Consider the following 21,348-nt stretch of genomic DNA (forward strand, 5'->3'; position numbering starts at 1 on the left):
TCACAGTGCCAAATCTGGGCTGTAGGGGGCGCTGAGTCACCTTGGTAATTTGATGTTTCCCAAAAAACTCTGCAGTAGAGGTGATGCACGAGCTGGCGTTACCGTTATCAAGCTGCCAATCCCAGTAGCCCATACCTGCAGCCATTTTCATCATATTGCAGTTTTCAACCAGCAAAGAACACTGAGGTAGCACTCATTAATTGTTTGGCCTGGCAGGGCATATTCATGATGGACAACATTTTCCCAATCAAATATCAGTTAACATGGTCTTGATCTTCTTGCAACTTTGCCATGCCTTCTTCGGGCGTGGAAAAGCAGGTGACTTCCATTGGAATAAGTGGGCCTTTGTTTCTGGATCATAGTCACAAACCTGCCATTCATCTCTGGTTATGGCCTTCTTGAGGAAATCTAGTTTATTTGTAGTGGTTTGAATCAAGTCATTAGCAACTGTAGCATGATTTTCCTTCTGCTCTGATAGTGGAAGCCACAGGATGAATTCTGCCATGACACATTTTACACGAAGATTCTGCATCAAAATCTCGGACACAGTAGTTTTTGGAATCTCTAGATCAGCTTCTAGTTCTCACAATGGTCAGTTGACAATCTTTGTTGATTGCAACCCATACATGTTCAAAATTCTCAAGTGTTCTTCTTGTTGCAGGTCTTCCAGAACTTGGATCCCTTTCAACAGATTCTTGACCATCTTTGAAGCACTTGTGCCACACTTTTATTTATGCTACATTCATTGCATCATCCCAAAAGCCTTCTGAATTATCTGAATAGTTTTTGTTAAGGAATATTTAACGCAAAATTTGATGCAGGTTCATTGCTCTACTTGCTTGGTCGTTTGGAATGTGACTGCCACACAGTACACATGCTCACTCAACAGTGTGTGTCTACCACCCCCACAGACTAGTACAGTAAAGTTGTCATTGTTCACATATGCACATTCCAGTCCACTCTCTTTGGCTGCCAGGTTACATTGATGTCACACAAACCATTCTTGTTACATTAGCAACAGCTGGACATTATCTGGACAGACCTCATATATTTAACCCTGGCTGGGTGGCTCAGCTGGTTAGAGTGTTGTACCATACACCAGAATGTTGTGGGTTTGATCCCTACTCAGGGCACAGACCTAGGTTGTGGGTTTGATCACCAGTCAGGGAGTGTATGGGAGGAAACCAATTGTATTTCTCACATCAGTGTCTCTCTCTCTCTCTCTTCCTAAGGCAATAAGTATATACTTGGGTGAGGATGAAAAAAAAAACAGGTACAACTTCTAGTTATAAGATAAATAAGCTCTAGGAATCAAATATTTAACATGGTGACTATAGTTAATACTATATAGTATATTTGAGTGTTGCTAAGAGAGTAGATCTGAAAAGTTGTCATTTACAAAGAAAAAATTTGGAGTTTTGTGAGGTGATAGGTGTTAACTAAATTTATTGTGATGACTATTTTGTAATATATACATATATCAAAGCATTATGTGGTATACCTTAAATTTATATAATGTTATATGTCAATTACATCTCAATAAACTGGGGGCAAACCCTCAGCTAATGGCATATTCAATGATGAAGGGATAAAAGCTTTTCCTATGAGATCATGAACAAGAATGTATGCCCACTCTTGCCACTATTATTTAACATACTATTAGAAGTCCTAGCCAGGGCAATTAGGTAGGAAAGAGCAATAAAAACCATCCAAATTGGAAAGAGGTAAAACTAACTATTTGCACATGACATGATAGTAGATATAGAAAATCCTAATTATTCCACCACAGAACTGCTAGAACTAATAAATGAATTCAGTAATGTGTTACAAATCCAAATTCTTGGGTACTACCCCAGACTTGCCAAGTCATGGGTGCTAGGTGGGAGGCCCACAGTTTTTGTTGTAACAAGCTGTCCAGGGAACTCTGGTGCTTGTTCATATTTGAGAATCACTGGCCTGGATTGAACTCCTATCACTGACTATCTCTGGGACTTTTCTGTGCCTCAATTCCCACATCTGTAGAATGGGAAAAATAATGGTATAGCTGTTTCAAAGAGTGGGTGTATGCTTTCCAAAGCTGAAAAGTGACACACAGACACTATTATTATTAACTAATAATAATTAGTATTATTTATTATTGACATTGTACACAACTTGGTTTTCTGATTTTCTCCTCTCAAATGCTGGCTGTGCCTAGAGAGGCTGGAGGTGTGACAGAAACATCAGTGTTCAGTGAAAGAAATCATGAAGACCAGCTGGCGTACGCATCAGTAACCCAGACAAAAAGAATGAGGAACAGTCATCAGAATAGAAGGATTGGAAACACTGGAAGAACAGAGAAACACCCCGCTGAACCAGACTTGGTCTAAGTGGGAGAGCGAGCACATGTGGACGGGGAGCATGGCAGGTGAGGGTGCGGGCGTCCTTACTCTGCCCCAGGTCAGACCTCTCACCCACCAGGTGTGGAAAGTCCAATCTGTCCACCCTCCCTCTTATGCCGCTGGATCTTTTCAACCTGGGGTAGGACCCAGGCAGCCATCAGACCACAAAGCCCTTTCACAAATGAAAATACAAAAAGTGAAACTCACCAGTCAAAGCCATGATAGTCATTTGCGGTCTCTATCCACACCAATAGCAAAACCACAGACATGCAAAATGCAATAACCAAAAATGGGTAAAATAACTGCTCTCTCTGGAAAGAGAAAAAAGGAAGTAAAATTAAACTCCATTGATCCGTGTTACCTCAGCGGTACCTGTGCACACTTGCCAAAGGTCTGTGCAGTCACAGTGCCATGCGTTACTCTCCCGGGCTGCACTGAACACTGTATTCTTCTTACCCCTATGGAATTCTGTATGAGCCCACTGTAACACATTACACTAAAATGAAATTATGAGTTTATATGTTTGTATCTGTTGTGGCAGTTTCTACTCTGAGGAAAAGGAACTTCTGTTGCACACCTCTGTACTGCCAATATCTAACATAGCTCCTTAAAAGCAGCTGGCTCTCAGCAATTATGTGATGAATTCATCCGTCTCTCCATCTACCAAATGTTTCTTTAATAACTCACTCATTGAGTAATTCATTAACTCACTGTTCATTAGTTCATGTAATCATTTATTCACACCTGGAGGGGCCATATACAGGTTAGGGAATAAGCCTCCCCTTTTTGAGTAGCTATTTTGTGCTAGTACAATGCTAGGGACTTGACAAGCTACTTTCATTTTATGTATTTCTCAGTATAGCATTTTATATTAGGTATTGTTAATGTTATTCTGCAGAAGAAAGCACTAAAGCTCAGTGGGGCAAAATAACTGACTCACAGCCACAAGGACAAGTAGCAGGGATATTGACCAGATCTGTGAACCCAAAAGCAGGATGGATATTCAAACTGAGCCTTGAAGACAACCGCCTACACTAAAAGTCACAGCACACACCAGCCATGCCAGAGGTTGCCAAACCCTTCCTGAAACATTAGGTTTGGGCTGCTACCTCAGTTCTAATCCTAACACTTCTGTATCATGGTAGTAAGAAATCCATCTCTTAGGGACACTGCTTTTACTCTGTTAAAAATGAGTAGCATAATCCCTACTCTGCCTCAATCATGGGGTTATTGTGAAAGATAATAACAAAGAAATAAAACAGAAAACATAGAAAGGCTACTCTAAAAAGAGGAGAGACATTACAGGAATCAGGCACTCACTGAACTATCACTTCTGAGGGCCGGAGGATGAAGAGCATAGGATTTGACTCAGGTCTTATTCTTTACATAAAACTTGGGTGAACTTTTAAAAACATGCATCAGATAATGTCCCTCCCCTGCTCACAACCCTCCCCAAGCTTCCCGTTGTCCTAGAATATCATCCAACCTGCCTGCCGTGGCCGACAAGGTCCTACATGATCAAGCCTGGCCCACCCCTGACCTCATCCCAATCTACACACTGACTCCATTTCTGAACTCCAGCCACACTGGCCTTCTTTCAGTTTCTAGAACATAATCCGATTCACTTCCACCAAGAGCTCTGTACTTCCTGGTTCTTTTGCCTGGAATACTTTTGCCCCAAGACGTACACATGGCTGGCTCTACCTTGTCATTTAGGGGACAGCTCACATTCCCCTCATTCTAAGAGGCCTCATCTAATCATGCTCCCTTCCCAGTTTCTAGTACATTTTTTTTTAAAGATTTTATTTATTTTATTTTTAGAGAGGGAAGGGAGGGAGGGAGAGAGAGAGAGACATCAATGTGCAGTTGCTGGGGGTCATGGCCTGCAACCCAGGCATGTACCCTGACTGGGAATCGAACCTGTGACACTTTGGTTCGCAGCCTGCGCTCAATCCACTGAGCTATGCCAGCCAGGGCTTCTAGGACATTTTTAAAATTTCTTCTATTTATTACCCTCAAAGCATTTACTACTATCTGAAATCATTTATTCTTCACTTATTGTTTATTACCTAACATCCCACTAGAATGTCAAGTGCAGGGAGGAGGCAGATGCCTTAGTTGTCTTAGTCACTGTTGAACATAGTAAGTGTTTAATAAAATTGTTTTTATTGAATAAGTACATTTCCTTATTTTGCTTTTCATTACTGTCACTCTTTCTCAAAAAATTTTAAAGGCTCCCCATTGTTTATAGGATAAAGTTTAAATACTTTAGTGTGACATAAAAATGTCTCATAATTTGATCAAAATATTCCTTTCCAGCCCTACCCCTTACCATTTAACTTACATGTCATTAAATTCAACACTGTTTGTTTTTCCCCAAACGCACCACTGTGCTTCTCTATCCCTGGACTTCTGACCACATTACTGCCTCCACTTAGAAACCCCTGCACTATGATTTCTGTATGTGGAAGATCACTTCCACAACTTGGTAACTCCAAAAATAGTAACAATAGCTAACATTTATTGAATGCTAATTGTGTGCTAGGCCTAATTCTAAGTGTGTTTTCCTCATATTACCTCTTCTATCCTCAAAACAAACCTTACTGGTGGATCCTATTGTTATTACCTCCATTATTCTAATGAGGAATCTAAAGCACCAGAATACTAATTAACCTGCCCAAGATTCCACAGTGATAAAGCTCTTTTCTTTAAGGTTCACTGAGTGAGTAAAAACAAAAGTGAGTGAATAAAAAATGAATGATATAAAACAGGTAGTAAGGAAGAGGCAAGTGAAGAATAAAAGTGAAAGGAAATGAAAACAGGCACATGTTTCAGTAAGGTTAACTTTGGCTCCAGACTTGTGGCAGACCTTTCATGGGAGAACTAGAGCCCGAACTCGCCCAGTTCTGGAGACTACAGAGGCCTCTTGGTGGCAGGGACCAGCCCGTGCTCCCCACATCTCAGGAAGTGTGGCCCATACCCTCCCCTTCTCTCTGTACCAAAGAGCAGCAGCAGACTGCATGTCTACTTCTCTTCTCTGGTTTGATTTCCCACTCCAAGCTGTATAAGCCAGTGATGTAGGCGACATAGCATTCATGGTTACAATGGTCTGCTATATATGGACCACAGTTCTTCCATCTTCTTGTCTTCCTCCTGTCCTCGTTTTGCATGGTTCACCCTGTTGCTGGAATTACAAATAAAACAATCAGGATCTAGTGGCTGCTTTAAATGTATCCTACCCCACCATTCTACAGAAAAATCCATAAAAAAATAAGTGATTTGTTAAAAAATTATAATCCAAAATAATGCACTGGATTCAGTGCAGAAGACTAGAGTTTCATCCCACCTTTCCCACTAACTTGTTGAGTGTTTATTGTACCATTCAAGGTTTGGTTTTTTCACCTCTAGAACAGGACCATATCCTCTGTTCTAGCCAACTAATACATGCTGAAAGCATCACATGATGTTTTCTAAACTGCAACGTGCTCTCAAAATAACATAAGAACTCAGAGGCATGGGTGAGGTATATGAAAAACACAATCCCTGACCAGCACGTGACTCTCACATGGTGCCTGCCCCTTCCCTTTCTTCCCCCTCCCACATCGAATCAGTGAGGGCAGCCTCAATGAAGAATGGATTAAGAACATTCAAAACAGCAGTGGTTGAAATAAGACAGGTTTATTTTTCTTTTGCCAATAAAACATTTCAAAGGCACAAAGAACAAGGATGTGGCATGTGGCTTCCTAATGTCATTAAGAACGCAGACCCTGTCCATCTTGCTGCTCTGCTGCAGCCCCGGGCTTCCTTCTCAGGGCCCCACCAGCTGCTCAAGCCACATCCGTATCCAAACTCCAACTAGAAGGGGGGAGGAAGGAACAGAGAAGGTGCTCCCTGTATTTTAAGGACATGCACAGAAGCTGAATATGACATGTCACTGGCAGACAGGGGTTTTCTTACTAGTAAAAAAAGGAAAAACAGATATTGAGGGACATCTGGCTGTCACTACCACGCTTTCTTACCCCACTGTGATAGGAGAATGTTTCCTCATACTAGGAACTTTTAGAGACTGTATAAAAGTGCAGGAGAGTGGAGAACAACTTATTTATTTTCTTTTTTTCACCTTTTTCTTATTGTTGCTCAAGTACAGTTGTCTGCATTTTCCTCCCACCCCAGCCATCCCCACTTCTCACCCTTGATCCTACCACCCTTTGATTTTGTCCATGTGTCCTTTGTAGATGTTCCTGAAAACCCTTTCCCCTTTACCTTCATTATCCTTCCCATCTCCCCTCTGGATATTGTCACTTTGTTCTTAATTTCAATGTCTCTGGTTATATTTTGTTCTCTTGTTTGTTTTGTTGATTAGGTTCCACTTATAGGTTAGAATATATGGCATTTGTCTTTCACCGCCTGGTTTATTTCATTTAGTGTAATGCCCTTCAGTTCCATCCATGCTGTCACAAAGGGTAGGAGCTCCTTCTTTCTGCTGTGTAGTATTCCATCTTGTAAATGTACCACAGTTTTTTGACCCACTCATTTACTGATGGGCACTTAGGTTGCTTCTAGCACTTGGCTATTGCAAATTGTGCTGCTGTGAACATAGGGGAGCATAGATTCTTTTGGATTAGTGTTTCAGGGTTCCTAGGGTATATATGGTCCCAGCAATGGAACTGCCGGGTCAAAATGCCGTTCCATTTTTAGTTTTCTGAGGAAACTCCATACTGTTTTCCACAGTGGCTGCACCAGTCTGCATTTCCACCAACAGTGCATTAGGGTTCCCTTTTCTCCACAACTTCATAGTTGTTGCTTGTTCATTTGTCTATGATGGCCATTCTCACTGGTGTGAAGTGGTATCTCATTGTGGTTTTAATTTGCATCTCTCTGATGGCTGGTGATGCTGAGCATCTTTTCATATGTCTCTGGGCTCTTTGTATGTCCTCCTTGTAGAAGTGTCTGTTCAGGTCCTTTGCCCATTTTTTAATTGGGTTGTTTGTCTTCCCGGAATGGAGTTGTGTGAGTTCTTTATGTATTTTGGAGAGCAAACCCTTTTCTGAGGTATCATTGGCAAATATGTTTCCCCATATGGTTGGTTCTTTTCATTTTAATGCTGTTTAGTCTTAACAGTCTGACCCCAGGCAATAGTCTCTACCCCTAAAAACCTTCTGTTGTACTCCACTTTGTTTTTTTGTGAAAGGCCCTGTAGTATTGTAGTTAAAATTGCATAGTCTGAACATCTACTTCTGGCCAAAATGGAATAATAGGGACGGCAGTGACCTCTCTTTTTAAGTGACTAAAAATCTGGGGGAAATATGAAAAAACAGTGTTCAGGCAGTGGACAAAAGGCAGTGAAGGATAGCAATCCATCAAAGAGGGGAAGCAAAGGACGTGAGTACAGGCATATCTCAGAGATATTGGGGGTTTGCTGCCAGACCACTGCAATAAAGTGAATATTGTAATAATGCGAGTTGTGAATTTTTTGGTTTCCCACTGCATATAGAAGTTGTGTTTATACTATATTGTAGTCTATTAAGTATACACAAGCATTATGTCTAAAAAATGTATATACTTTATTAATAATATTTTTAAAGATTTTATTTATTTTTAGACAGAGAGGAAGGGAGGGAGAAAAAGAGGGAGAGAAACATTGATCTGTTGCCTCTCACATGCCCCCAACTGGGGACTTGGCCCTCAACCCAGGTATCTACTCTGCCTGAGAATTGAACTGGTGACCTTTTGATTTATGGGAAGATGCCCAATCCACTAAAGCCATACCAGTCAAGGCTACATACCATAATTTAGAATATTTTATTGCTAAAAAATGCTAACAATCTTTAAACCTTCAGCAAGTTGTAATCTTTCTGCTGGTGGGGGTCCTGCCTCGATGTTGATGACTGCTGACTGGTCAGGGTGGTGGTTGCTGGAGGTTAACATGGCTGCAGCGATTTCATAAAATAAGGCAACGGTGCAGTCTGCCCCATCGCTTGACTCTTTCTCTCACAAATAATTTCTCTGTAGCATGCAATGCCATTTGATAACATTAAACCCACAGTAGAACTTCTTTCAAAGTTGAAGTCAGTTCTCTCAAATCCTGGTGTTCTTTTATCAACTAAGTTTACATAATTTTCTAAATCCTTTGTTTCATTTCAATCTTCACCAGGAGTAGATTCCACCTCAAGACAACACCTTCTTTGCTCACCCATGACAGGCAGCTCCTCATCCCCTGAAGTTATATCATGAGATTGCAGCAATTCAGTCACATCTTCAGACTCGACTTCTGATTCTGTTCCCTTTCCATTTCCACTATATCTGCAGTTACTCTTCCACTGAAGTCTTGAAACCAGTCAACATCATCCATGAGCGTTGGAAACAACTTCTTCCGAATTCCTATTAATGCTGATATTTTGTCCTCTTCCTATTAATCATGACTGTTCTTAATGACATCTAGACTTGTGAATCCTTACAGAATTTACTTTACCCAGATCCATCAGAAATCACTATCTATGGCAACTACCGCCTTATGAAATGTATTTCTTAAATAATAAAACTTGAAAGTCAAAATTACTCCTTGATCCATGGACTGAAGAATAGATTTTTTTTTGTTAACAGGCATGAAAATAACATTAATCCCCATCGGAGCTCTTCGGTGACCAGGTACATTGTCAATGAGTAGTAATAATGTAAAAGGTATCTTTTTTCTGATTAGATCTCAACAGCAGGCTTAAAATATTTAGTAAACCATTTACAAACAGATGTGCTTTTATCTAGGCTTTGTTGTTTCATTTATAGAGCACAGATATGGTAGATTTGCCATAATTCTTAAGGGCCTTAGGGTTTTTGGATTGGTAAATGAGCACTGGCTTCATCTTCAAGTCAACAGCTGTATTAGGTGCTAACACGCACCAGCCTGTCCTTTGAAGCTTTGAGACCAGGCACTGATTTCTTCTCTCCAGTTATGCAAGTCCTAGATGGCATCTTTTCCCAATGTAATGCTATAGCCACTTCATTAATTATCTCAGCCAGAACTTCTGGATAACCTGCTGCAGCATTCACATCAGCACTGGCTGCTTCGCCTTGCACTTTCATGTGATGAAGACAGCTTCTTTCCTTAAACGTCAGAAGCCAACCTTTGCTAGCTTCAAACTTCCCTTCTGCAGCTTTCTCACCTCTCTCAGCCTACATGAAATTGAAGAAAGTTAGGGCATTGCATGGATTAGGTTTTGGCTTATGTGGAATGTTGTAGCTAGTCTGATCTTTTATCCAAAACATTAAAGCTTTCCCCATATCAGTAATAAGGCTGTTTTGTATTCTTATCATTTGTTCCCTGGCGTAGCACTTTTAATTTCATCCAAGAACTTTCCCTTTGCATTCACAACTTGGTTAACTGTTTGGTGCAATAGGCCTAGCTTTCAGCCTGACTTGACTTTCAACATATCCTCCTCACTAAGCCTAAACATTTCTTAGCTTTTGAATTAAAGTGAGACACCTGACTCTGCCTTTCACTTAAACACTTAGAGGTCATTGTAGGGTTATTAATTGGCCTAATTTCAATATTGTTGTATCTCAAGGAATAGGAAAGCCCAAGAAGGAGAAAGAGGGGAAAGACTGGTCAGAAGAGAAGTCAGGACACACACAACATTTATCAAGTTCCTGTCTTACATGGATACAGTTCTCAGCACCTAAAACAATGAAAGATACCACAACATAAATAATAATAATGACAAAGTTTGAAACATTATGCAAACAACATTCCAAAAATGTGACATAGAGACAGAAAGTGACTTAAGCCAAAAATGTGATATAGAGACAGAACGTGACCAAATGCTGTTGGAAAAAATGATGCAGGGTTGACAACAACCTTTGATTTGTATAAAGAGAATATGTGCAAAGTGCAATAAAGTGAAGTGCAAGGAAACAAGGTATACCTGTATTGCTAATGTCCCCTTTACAGTCTGGACAGAGTTTCCAGGATGGAACACTGGAAGTAAGAATGCAAGGAAAGTCTGACAGTATCCCTGAGCAGAACAGGCAGAAATGAGAGTTTGGGGACAGAGTGTCTCCCCTGAGTCCCCAACTGAATATTGATCAGTACATGCTTGTGGAGAAGTTACCTGAAGTTACCTTTCATGTGGTTAAAACTACAAAAGCAACCACACAGAAGGAGGTGGTGAGACAATCTGCAGGGCTCACAAAAGGCTGGGAATGTTGGTGTTTCCACCAGAGCAGAAAAACTGGCAGTACCAAGAGCACTACGGGCACACTCAGCAGGGAATTGCCTCAGTGGTGGAAAAAGCTTGAGCCTACATTAAAGGCTCCTATGACCTGGCCTAGCAAAGCTTTAAGGTAAATTTCAAAAGAACCAGATTCTTTCCAAGTAACTTGACTGTGCTCAAGAACAAAGACCGAGAGTGCTTTTTTAAATGTGAGAAGCAGCAAACAAAGCAAAATACCTAGCATCCAATACAAAAATTAGGTCAATATCCCTGATGAATGGAGATGTATGATGCCAGGTGGGTAGTGGAAATATCAGGAGGAACACTTTGTAAAGTATATGGTTGTCTAACCACAATGTCGCACACCAGAAACTAGTGATATATAATGTATAGTGCAATTGAAAAAAGTGATAAATCAATTTAAGGAAAAAATTATCAGACACATTTTTTTAAAATGCAAGAAAATACCACCCATACAGACAGAAAAAAGTCAATCAGCAATTCAGAAATGTCTCAGATGACAGAATTAGTAGGCAAGAGCAATGAAGCATATTTATAACTATATCCCATATGTTCAAGACACCAGAGGGAAATAAGCATGTGAAGGGAGGGACATGGCAAATATTTTTAAAAGGTGTAAATTGAACTTCTAAAGATGAAAGATATAATGTCTGAGATGAAAATATACTGTTGGCTAGTGTAGCTCAGTGGATTGAGCACCAGCCTGTGAAACAAAGGGTCATCGGGTCATCATGCCCAGTCAGGGCATGAGCCTGGGTTGCAGGCCAGGTCCCCAGTTGGGGGTGCACGAGAAGCAACCACACATGATGTTCCTCTCCGATTCTTTCTCTCTCCCTTTCCCTAAAAATAAACAAATTCTTTAAAAAAAAGAAAAGGAAAATACACTGTTGGCATTAAGAGCCAATTGGACACTGAAGACAAGATTACAGAACTTGAAAATTTAAAAAAATGAAGAGAACAATTGTGAGCTGCAGAACAACTATAAGCTGTTTAACGTAAATGTGACTAAAATCTCTGAAAGAGAGGAAAAACAAAAAATAGGGACAAAAACAATATTTGAAGCATGGCTGGAAAATTTCAAGTTTGATAAAAACCATAAACTGCCAGGCCTAAGAAGCATACCAAACCCCAAGAAAAAGGCACATAAAGAAACCTACAAGACATATCATAAGCAAAATGCTTAAAAACACCAGTAGAGAATATTCTCAAAACCAGCCAGAGAGAAAAGACATTACATGTACAGGAACAAAGATAAGAACCTTCCTGACATTCCCTAAGCAAGAATGACTTCTTTTTGGAAACAATGCAAGCCAGAAGAGAGTGGAGCATCATCTTTAAAGAATTTAAGAAAACAAAACAAAACATGTTAACCTAGAATTCAGCACTCAGCAAAAAGTTTTTAGAAGTGAAGCTTAAATAAGGACATTTTCAGATACTTAAAACTGCAAGAATTAATCACCAAGAAACTCACACTGCTGAAATGTTAAAGAAACCCATCCAGTATGAAGGAAAGGCATCAAGTAGAAATGTGCATCTACATAAAGAAAGTGGGTATACTGGAAATATCATATGTATGGGTAGATATAAAATAATGTTTACCTTACTTGTAAAATAACTTCAGAAGATAACTGATATTGGAAGCAAAAAATAAAAACAATGAATAATGCAGCTTATAACAACTGTAGAAGTAAAATGTAAGACCACAAATGCTCAGAGAACAGGGAAACGAAAGTGTACTGTTGGATAATTCTCATACTGTATGTGTAGTGTCATAAAACTACTTGTAGGTAGAGAATCTATAAATTAAAGATGTATAATATAAACTGTAATCTCTGAAAAAAGGTGTATGTATATACAAATCCAAAAAAGGAGATAAAATGAAATCATAAATATTACTCAATTCAAAAGAAAGCAAGATAAAAAAGTGAAAAAAGAACACAGAACAGAGAACAAATAGAAAGCAAATACTAAATGTCTGATTTAAACCTAAATACAGGCTGGCCAAGATGGAGGCATAGGTAGACACACTGTGCCTCCTTGCACAACCAAAATAAGGACAACAACAATTTAGAAACAAAAAACAACCAGTACTGACAGAAACTTGAACTGTATGGAAGTCAGACAACCAAGGAGTTAAAATACACATGTTCATCCAGACCAGTAGTAGGGCTGGGCTGAGAGAGGTCTCGGCAAAAAAAGCGGTGGCCTGCAGACCCCAGGCGTGCAATGTGGCTGGCAGAACAGGTAGTCCCACATTTGCATGCAAATAAACCAGGTGAAACTGGGGAGCAAGACAGACCGCACAACCCAGGGCTCCAGCGAGGGGAAATAAAGCCTCAAACCTCTGACTGAAAACACCTGTGGGGGTTGAGGTGCTGGGAGAGACTCCCAGCTTCACAGGAGAGTTCACTAGAGAGACCCGCGGGGTCCTAGAACGTACACAAGCCCACCCACCCAGGAATCAGCACCAGAAGGGCCCAGGTTGCTTGAGGGTAGCGGCAGAAGGGACTGAAATCCGACAGAGAGTGGAGCAAGCACTATTGTTCCCTCTCAAACCCCTCCCCCACAGGCAGCATCACAACCCAGCGACTGGGTTGCCCTGCCTAGGTGAACACCTAAGGCTCCACCCTAAGGCTCTGCCCTTAGGTGTTCACTACATAACAGGCACATCAAAACAAAAAAATGGCCCAAATGGAAGAACAGATCAAAGCTCCAGAAATAATACAACTAAGCGACAGAGGCAGCCAACCTACCAGATGCACAGTTCAAAGCACTGGCGATCAGGATGCTCACAGAATTGGTTGAATTTGGTTGCAAATTAGAAGAAAAAATGAAGGCTACGCTAAGTGAAATAAAGGAAAATGTACAGGGAACCAATAGTGATGGGAAGGAAACTGGGACTCAAATCAATGGTATGTACCAGAAGGAAGAAAGAAACAACCAAACAGAAAAGAAGGAAGAAACAAGAATTCAAAAAAATGAGGAGAGGCTTAGGAACCTCCAGGACATCTTTAAACGTTCCAACATCTGAATTACAGGGGTGCCAGAAGGAGAAGAGGAAGAGCAACAAGTGGAAAAGTTATTTGAACAAATAATAAAGGAGAACTTCCCCAATCTGGCAAAGGAAATAGACTTCCAGGAAGTCCAGGTAGCTCAGAGAGTCCCAAAGAAGTTGGCCCCAAGAAAGAACACACCAAGGCACATCATAATTACATTAGCCAAGGTAAAAATGAAGGAGAGAATCCTAGAAGCAGCAAGAGATAAGGAGACAGTTACCTACAAAGGAGTTCCCATTAGACTGTCAGCTGACTTCTCAAGAGACCTTACAGGCAAGAAGGGGCTGGGTAGAAGTATCCAAGTCATGAAAGGCAAGGACCTACACCCCAGATTGCTCTATCCAACAAAGTTTTCATTTAGAATGGAAGGGCAGATAAAGTGCTTCTCAGATAAAGTCAAGTTAAAAGAGTTCATCATCACCAAGCCCTTATTATTATATGAAATGTTAAAGGGACTTACCTAAGAAAAAGAAGATAAAAAACATGTACAGTAAAATGACAGCAAACTCACAATTATTAACAACCACACCTAAAACAAAAACAAAAACAAACTAAGCAAACAACTAGAAAAGGAAGAGAACCAAAGAAATGGAGAACACATGGAGGGTTAGCAACAGGGAAGTGGCGGGGGGGGAAGGTACAGAGAATCAGTAGCATAGATGGTAGGTGGAAAATAGACAGGGGGAGGGTAAGAATAGTATGGGAAATGTAGAAGCTAAAGAACTTATGACACATGGACATGAACTAAAAGGAGGGAATGTGGGTCGGGGAGGGTGTGCAGGGTGGAGTGGAGTGAAAGGAAAATGGGGCAACTGTAATAGCATAATCAATAAAATGTATTAAAAAAATCAACCTAAATACAGGGTGGGGCAAAAGCAGGTTTACAGTTGCTGTATGGAAAAATACACACAGGTTATAATTATTATAATAGCTTTATTACTGTAATATACATTTCACATACTCACAACTGTAAACCTACTTTTGCTCTACCCTGTATATATATAACCTTTTCAGTGTAAGTGGACTAAATGTTCCAATTTAAAACACACACAACATTGTCTAACTAGATTAAAATAAAACCCACCATATGCTCTTTAAAAGAGCTTGGTTTGTTGAGACAAAAGGAAAAAGATACAGTACCTTGTACATGTACTGTTTCATTACCAGGTTATGCCATGTACCAACCGAGACAAAACCTCAGTCACATAAACACAAGCATTTACTGCTCACATTTGAGCTGACTAACTACCGGTTTTGCTGATCTAGACTGGCTTCTGCTAGGATGACTGGGGTGACCTGGCTGTGCTCCATGTGTCCCTCAACCAGGTTAGCCTGGGTATGTTCTAATGAGATGGAAAATGTCCAAGAAAGTAAGTTCCCATGTGCAAGCCCATTTCAAGCCTTTGCTTCAAGGGACATCATGAAGTCAAAATCAAAAGCAGAGCAGGTCTACACATGGTAGGAGGGCACTGTATAGCTACTTGGCAAAGGGTGTGAACACATCGGGTGTAACTAAACAAGGGGTGAGAATTAGGGTCCAAAGATACAATCTACCTCACTGTATTTATTACCAGCAGATGAGAAAACCTTAAGGTGCCCAGACTGGTGTGGCTCAGTTGGTCGGGTGTCAGTCTCGCAAACCAAAAGTTTACTGGTTTGATCCTCAGTCAGGGCACAAGCCTGGGTTGCCCGCCAGGTCCCCAGGGGGTGTGTGCAAGAGGCAACCACACGCTGATGTTTCTCTCCCTTTCTTTCTCCCTCCCTTCCCCCCTCTCCAAAAATAAATAAACAAAATCTTTAAAGAACAACAACAAAAAACCCAACCTTGAGGCAGCTAGTATTAGTAAAAACAAAAAGGGTCATTCCATAATAATAAAAACGATTAAAAAAAAAGAATTTTCAATGCACAGGCACCCAACTACCTGGGATCTATTGGAGCAAAAGACAAATCTACAATTATGGTGGGAGATTTGGCATATCTCTCTCAATAAAGGATATAATAAGCAGATTAAAAAGTCTGCAAGGATATAGAAGATTTTAATAACTTGATTGACAAAACTAGCCAAACATTTTTAAAACACTGTGCTCAATGACAGAAGAATGTACCTTTTTTTCAAGTGGACATGGAACATTTATAAAAGGTGATCATGTATCGAGTACAGAATGGCTGTAATAAACATATAAGAATTGAAATCACCCTGGCTGGCATAGCTCAGTGGATTGAGCGCAGGCTGCGAACCAAAGTGTCCCAGGTTCGATTCCCAGCCAAGGTACATGCCTGGGTTGCAGGCCATGACCCCCAGCAACCGCACATTGATGTTTCTCTCTCTCTCTCTCTCTCTCTATCTCCCTCCCTCCCTTCCCTCTCTAAAAAAAATAAATAAATAAAATTAAAAAAAATCTAAAAAAAAAAAAAGAATTGAAACCTTAAGAGTATGCTTTCTGATTGTATTACAATTAAGCCAAAGCAGTAGGAAAATGATTCCTGTAACTAGAAAATTCAAATTTGGTAATTACTTTATTTATAAAACCCCATGAATCAAAAGAAAATAATCACAATGGAAATGAGAAAAAAGTTCAGACCAGTTGATGACGAAACTATAATGAAACTACACTAACTTGGTGTTTATGTTGCAAATATCGAATTACTGAATAAAGATGTTTTGAACAATTGCTCGGTGAATGAGGATGGTGAACAGCTCGAACACTGACTGAAAGGCAGCGTGTTAACCAGAGCCTTTGCCACAACCGCTTCCCCCACACCTACAGGTCCTTTAACTTGGGGTCTACCAGCCGAGCAGCCAAGTCCACGGGGAAACCAATCGGCACTGGTTCCCTTCCAGACCTGTCCTCGGATCTGCAAGCCCATACACCCGACAGCCTACTGAGAGGCAGAAGCGGGGCAAGCCCGTCAGGAGGCAGGAACGAGAACCAGACGCGGCCTCCCGCCCGCAGCCGCCGCACAGCGGACCGGAGCGCCTCCACCACCGATTCTCAGACGTTGAAGCCCGCGGGCTGGGCTGAGGTCAAGGAGCGGTGCCTTCGTGCCTGCGGGGACTTCAGGGGAGGCCGACCCGCAGGCCAGGCCCGGGGTCTGCGGGGCTTGGTGACGTTGTCCCCGGGGCACCCGCGTAGGTGGAAGCCCCTTGGTCTCAGCTTCCTCCAACGAGTCCCGCAGCTGACGACCACTCCAGGTTCAACGGCCCCAGCGACCTGACTGGTCCACGTGCCCTGGGTTTCGCCGCCAACTGGACAACATGACTGTAGCTCCCATTTCGGGACATGCTTCGGTGGGAAGTTCGGAGGCGGAAACATTACTTACGGTGACGCCAAAGCCTGAACCCGAATCTGGTTTCTCACTGGCGCAAACCAGCGTCTCTCAAGATGGAGCCGCTGAAGGGCGCGCCAGAGGTGGGCGTGGCCTGGGCGTGGCCTCAGGTGCTCCCTGGGGTTCAGGAGGCTGGGCTTAAAGCCCGCCCCCAACCTCAGCACGGAGCAGCGCTTCTGGACTGTGCTTTTACAGTATGCACTCTGCTTTGTTCTGCTTCAGTTCTTACTGAAGTAACAAGTGTAAACTTAGTTCTTACTCATCATTAAGTTCAGGCATTATTTTTTGTAGCCTGATTGTTCATATATTGCCTAATTTTTTTTTACCATTTTTTTCTTGCCTTTTATTTTTTCCTAGCCTGCTTCAAATAATGGACTTGTGTTAGCTTTGTCAGTTTGCTAAGTCTTTGATTCTTCTGCCTATTTCTCTAGCTTTGACTTCAGTTCTGAGTTCCAGACCCTTATATCCAGCTGCCTGCTGGTCATCTTCATCTGAATGCCCTGCTGTGGACACCTCAAACTCGGTAAACCCTAACCTGGACTAAATATGTTTCCCTTCAAATCTGCTCGGTCTCCTATGGCTCCAAATCACTAAATGGTGTAATCAGAAATCAATGGTTCGTTCTTAATTCCTCCCTTCCTTTGCAACACCCTAACTCTGAACAAATTCTGCTTATTATACTTTCTATCCATTTTTTCTAGTCATTCTCCTGTTGCATTTTAATACCTGCTAGATCCCTCATCATCTTAGTGGGTATCAACTGCTTAGTGCTGCTATAATGGTACGATTCAGAGTGTTGCTGCAATAGACTCCCAAATTATCTCACTGTTTCCAGTTTACCTTTCCCAAAATTGACCTTTCAAAGAGCAGCTATGGATTTTTTTTTAATGTAAATCTGACCATGTTTAAAATTCATTTTTAGGTAAAAGTTTAAGCTCTTGAAATTGGATCCAGCCTTTCCAGCTTCATCTTCCCCCTACTGTTCTTCAACCCCAATCATACTATAATTTCAGCCAAACAAAACCTGTTGTACTTCTCCCCTAGAGCATTATGTACGGTTATCCATCTTGTCCCTACTGCCAGTCTTACCCACTTCCCACCCTCAACTTACACTTGGCTAAATCCTTTCACCACCTATTCCTCACCACCAGACTGGGTTAAGTACTTCCTCCTCCTGTTTTACATGTCCCTTCAAATAAACATCTTACTACTATATTAACCACACCAATTTTAATGACCTACTTTTTTTTCCTGATGTTTTAATTTCTGCTTCCCTCATTTAGTTGTAATGTATGTGAGGGCAAGGCCATATCTAACTCATCTCTTGCTCTCAGTGCTCACTACAATGCTTGGCACAATTGGTCAGTTAAGTAGTCAGAAGCTGCGGACCCATCAACCCTGAAGCTGAATAAGGCAGTTGGCTGCATTTTTTCTGACCCAGCTGAATTTTCTGGAGTGTACCTCCCACTAACTAGTTGGTAGTATTTAATGCAAATCTCAAGGGAGAATGGTTGCTTAGATGAGATGGTGATAGTGTAGAGGAAGAAAAATAGGTTGATCTTTGAGATGTTTACCCTTTCCCTCCTAACTTCAGTTCTGGGACTCTATTTTAATCCTTGATGTAGCAGTACTAACCTGGTTGGCACCCACTGAGATCAGGTAGCAATCAAAAGATTAAGCAATCTTTTGTGATAATGAAGATTTTCTGAAACTCTATTTTTGCTTCTTTAGAGATCTTTTCCTCTTCTCTTATCAATAGAGAATGAAACAAACTCTGGAGATTGGTTCCATGTTTGAGCAAATACAGGCTTGATCCTAACACTCCTGGTTGTTAAGCAGAAGCAAGAAAAACAAAACTAAAGCATGCAAAACAGAATATAAAAAAAACATACCAGAGCTTATCATGTAAATCTAATTATAATATTCTTATTTCAATGAACACACAGTTAATCTCTGTGGGAGGTTTCCAATTTGCCTGTGAAAAATCAGTAATGAAAGTAGACTTGAGGACATTGTGTGGCGTAATAAACCACAGGTTCCCATTGATATCTGGGAGAGATTTTCTCCCAGCTTTCTTGTCCCAAAAGAACTGACTCAATTTTGTAGACTCATTATTCAGCTAACTAAGTTGTTCTTTTTTTTTTTAAAGTTTTTATTTATTTATTTTTAGAGAGAGAAGGGAGGGAGATAGAGAGCGAGAGAGAGAAACATCAATGTGTGGTTCCTGGGGGTTATGGCCTGCAACCCAGGAATGTACCCTGGCTGGGAATCGAACCTGCAACACTTCAGTTCGCAGCCCGCGCTCAATCCACTGAGCTACGCCAGCCAGGGCACTAAGTTGTTCTTTTGCAATGAATATTGTTCAAAATCTGGTGGATCCTATCTGATCATTAACATAAAGTTTGATGTGCAGAAATAAGATTGTATTGGAAGAACTCAGTTATTATTTTTTAAAGACTCTTTCAAAACTGCAAACTGAAAGTTTGCTTGTCATTTCTTCAAAACTTTACCTTTCTTCTGTAGAATAGGGACTCTTAGTCCAATAGTTTCTGTAAGGAGCAAGCCACCCTGAGATAAAGGTTTTTCCACTAATCATTGTTATACTACCATCTTATGGAGAATTCTGCTAAAGACAGCATAAGAGAATTTGCAGTTTGCCTTAGTCCATAAAGCCTGTATCAAATATTTTGCAAACATGAATGTAAACACAAATGTCATTTGATTTTTTCTATTTAAATATGTAACTGGTACATGGTCACCTAGGCCTTTGTGCAATAGGTAAGGTTTCTCAGCAAAATATGAACTAGTAATACCCCTGGCTGTGTGGCTCAGTAGATTAGAGTGAAGGCCTACAAACCAAAAGGTCGCTGGTTGGATTCCCAGCCAGAGCACATGCCTGGGTTGTGGGCAGGTCCCTAGTTGCTTCTTTCACACATTGATATTTCTCTCCCTCTAGGTCTCCTTCTCTCAATAAATAAATAAATAAATAAATAAAATTGTAAAAGAGGAAGCTACTAATAATATAAAAACACCACCAATTTCTAACTTTCCATGTAGCCTAAAGTCTAGGTAGTTAGTTCAACCTCTTTTGTACCTTTCTCATTATTGTAAGAGCAATGTCATTACTCACTACTTGAATGAAGAATAAGTAAGTGGTCAAGTGTTGTTTTATTTTTTAAAGATTTTATTTATTTATTTTTAGAGAGAAGGTAAGGGAGGGAGTAAGAGAGGTAGAGAAACATCAATGTTGTTTCTTCTCACGTGGCCCCCAATGGGGACCTGGCCTGCAATCCAGGCATGTGCCCTGACTGGGAATTGAAATGGTGACAACTTTGGATCCCAGCCCATGCTCAACCCACTGAGCTATACCAGCCAGGGCTCAAATGTTGTTTTAAATACAAGTTCTCTATAGCTGCAAAATTATAAAATTGACACAAAGAAAGGGATAAACTTGAAACCTGTGAATACATGTCACCTCAACTGTCAAATGCAGGCCCTCTGATTTCTCTTTCTGGGCAGCATGCAGGTGCACAATACCAGACTAGTCAATTGTGCAGCAATGTGTCAAGCCCAAAGCATAGACGTTATCTTTGCTAAATGTATATGGTATTTCTGTTTTAACAAGTGTCCTTTTTGTTAAAAGTAATGGATCTCCTTTTCTGTGAAATTTCATGGAATTAATATTCTTGCTTTTAATACATCCATGCTGAAGAAATACTGAGCTACAAGTCTGAAAGAGATACTAAATACAAATATTAGGATTTTGCAGGAAAAAACAAACAAGAAGTCCCAGGGTTTCAAACAGGTTATCCTCAAGCAGCTTCATATGGATACAAATCCTGCTCTGTTGGGTGGGCCCTTGCACAGCTACTCCTCCACAGTGGTTGGAGGTCAGTGGTCCATGGTCACAGCCAGTCCTTGCAGCTTACTGGCCTGGGGGCAAACCCCTCCCATTGATGTGCCAATAGCAAACAAGGCTCAACTACAACAGGAGGGTGTACACAGCCCACATTAGGGGCTGGGAGGTCACCTGGAGTGCCCAGCTCAGGTGAATGGGGAGTTAGTGCCACTGATACCTATAGGATACCTAGTATATAAAGCCATTCTTCCAAGCCTGGGAGACATAGCAACTCCACCTAATACATAGAAACAAACACAGGGAGGCTGCCAAAATGAGGAGACAAAGAAACATGGCCCAAATGAAAGAACAGAACAAAATCCCAGAAAAAGAACTAAACAAAATGGAGACAAGCAATATACTAAATGCAGAGTTTAAAACACTGATCATAAGGAAACTTAATGAACTTCATGAGAACCTCAACAGCATAAAAAAAGACTAGTCAGAGATAAAGGAT

The 21,348-nt window shown here is 40.9% G+C and overlaps 1 protein-coding gene across 1 annotated transcript in view; it reads right to left on the reverse strand.

Moving 5' to 3' along the window:
- Positions 1 to 17,055, reverse strand: part of LOC123805419 (glycerophosphodiester phosphodiesterase domain-containing protein 4-like) — an 80,419-nt gene extending 63,364 nt beyond the window's left edge. Inside the window, exons 1-3 of the mRNA XM_045817960.1 lie at positions 16,988 to 17,055; positions 5,381 to 5,565; positions 2,589 to 2,692 (exon numbers count right to left, since the gene is read on the reverse strand). Coding sequence (XP_045673916.1) covers positions 2,589 to 2,692; positions 5,381 to 5,551 — 275 coding nt within the window. The 5' untranslated portion in view covers positions 5,552 to 5,565; positions 16,988 to 17,055. The remainder of the gene's footprint in view (positions 1 to 2,588; positions 2,693 to 5,380; positions 5,566 to 16,987) is intronic.
- Between the last annotated feature and the right edge of the window lie 4,293 nt (positions 17,056 to 21,348).

The sequence above is a fragment of the Phyllostomus hastatus genome, unplaced genomic scaffold (genome assembly GCF_019186645.2).
Source record: "Phyllostomus hastatus isolate PE091 unplaced genomic scaffold, TTU_PhHast_1.1 phas_scaffold_317, whole genome shotgun sequence".
Classification (NCBI taxonomy): Eukaryota; Metazoa; Chordata; class Mammalia; order Chiroptera; family Phyllostomidae; genus Phyllostomus; species Phyllostomus hastatus.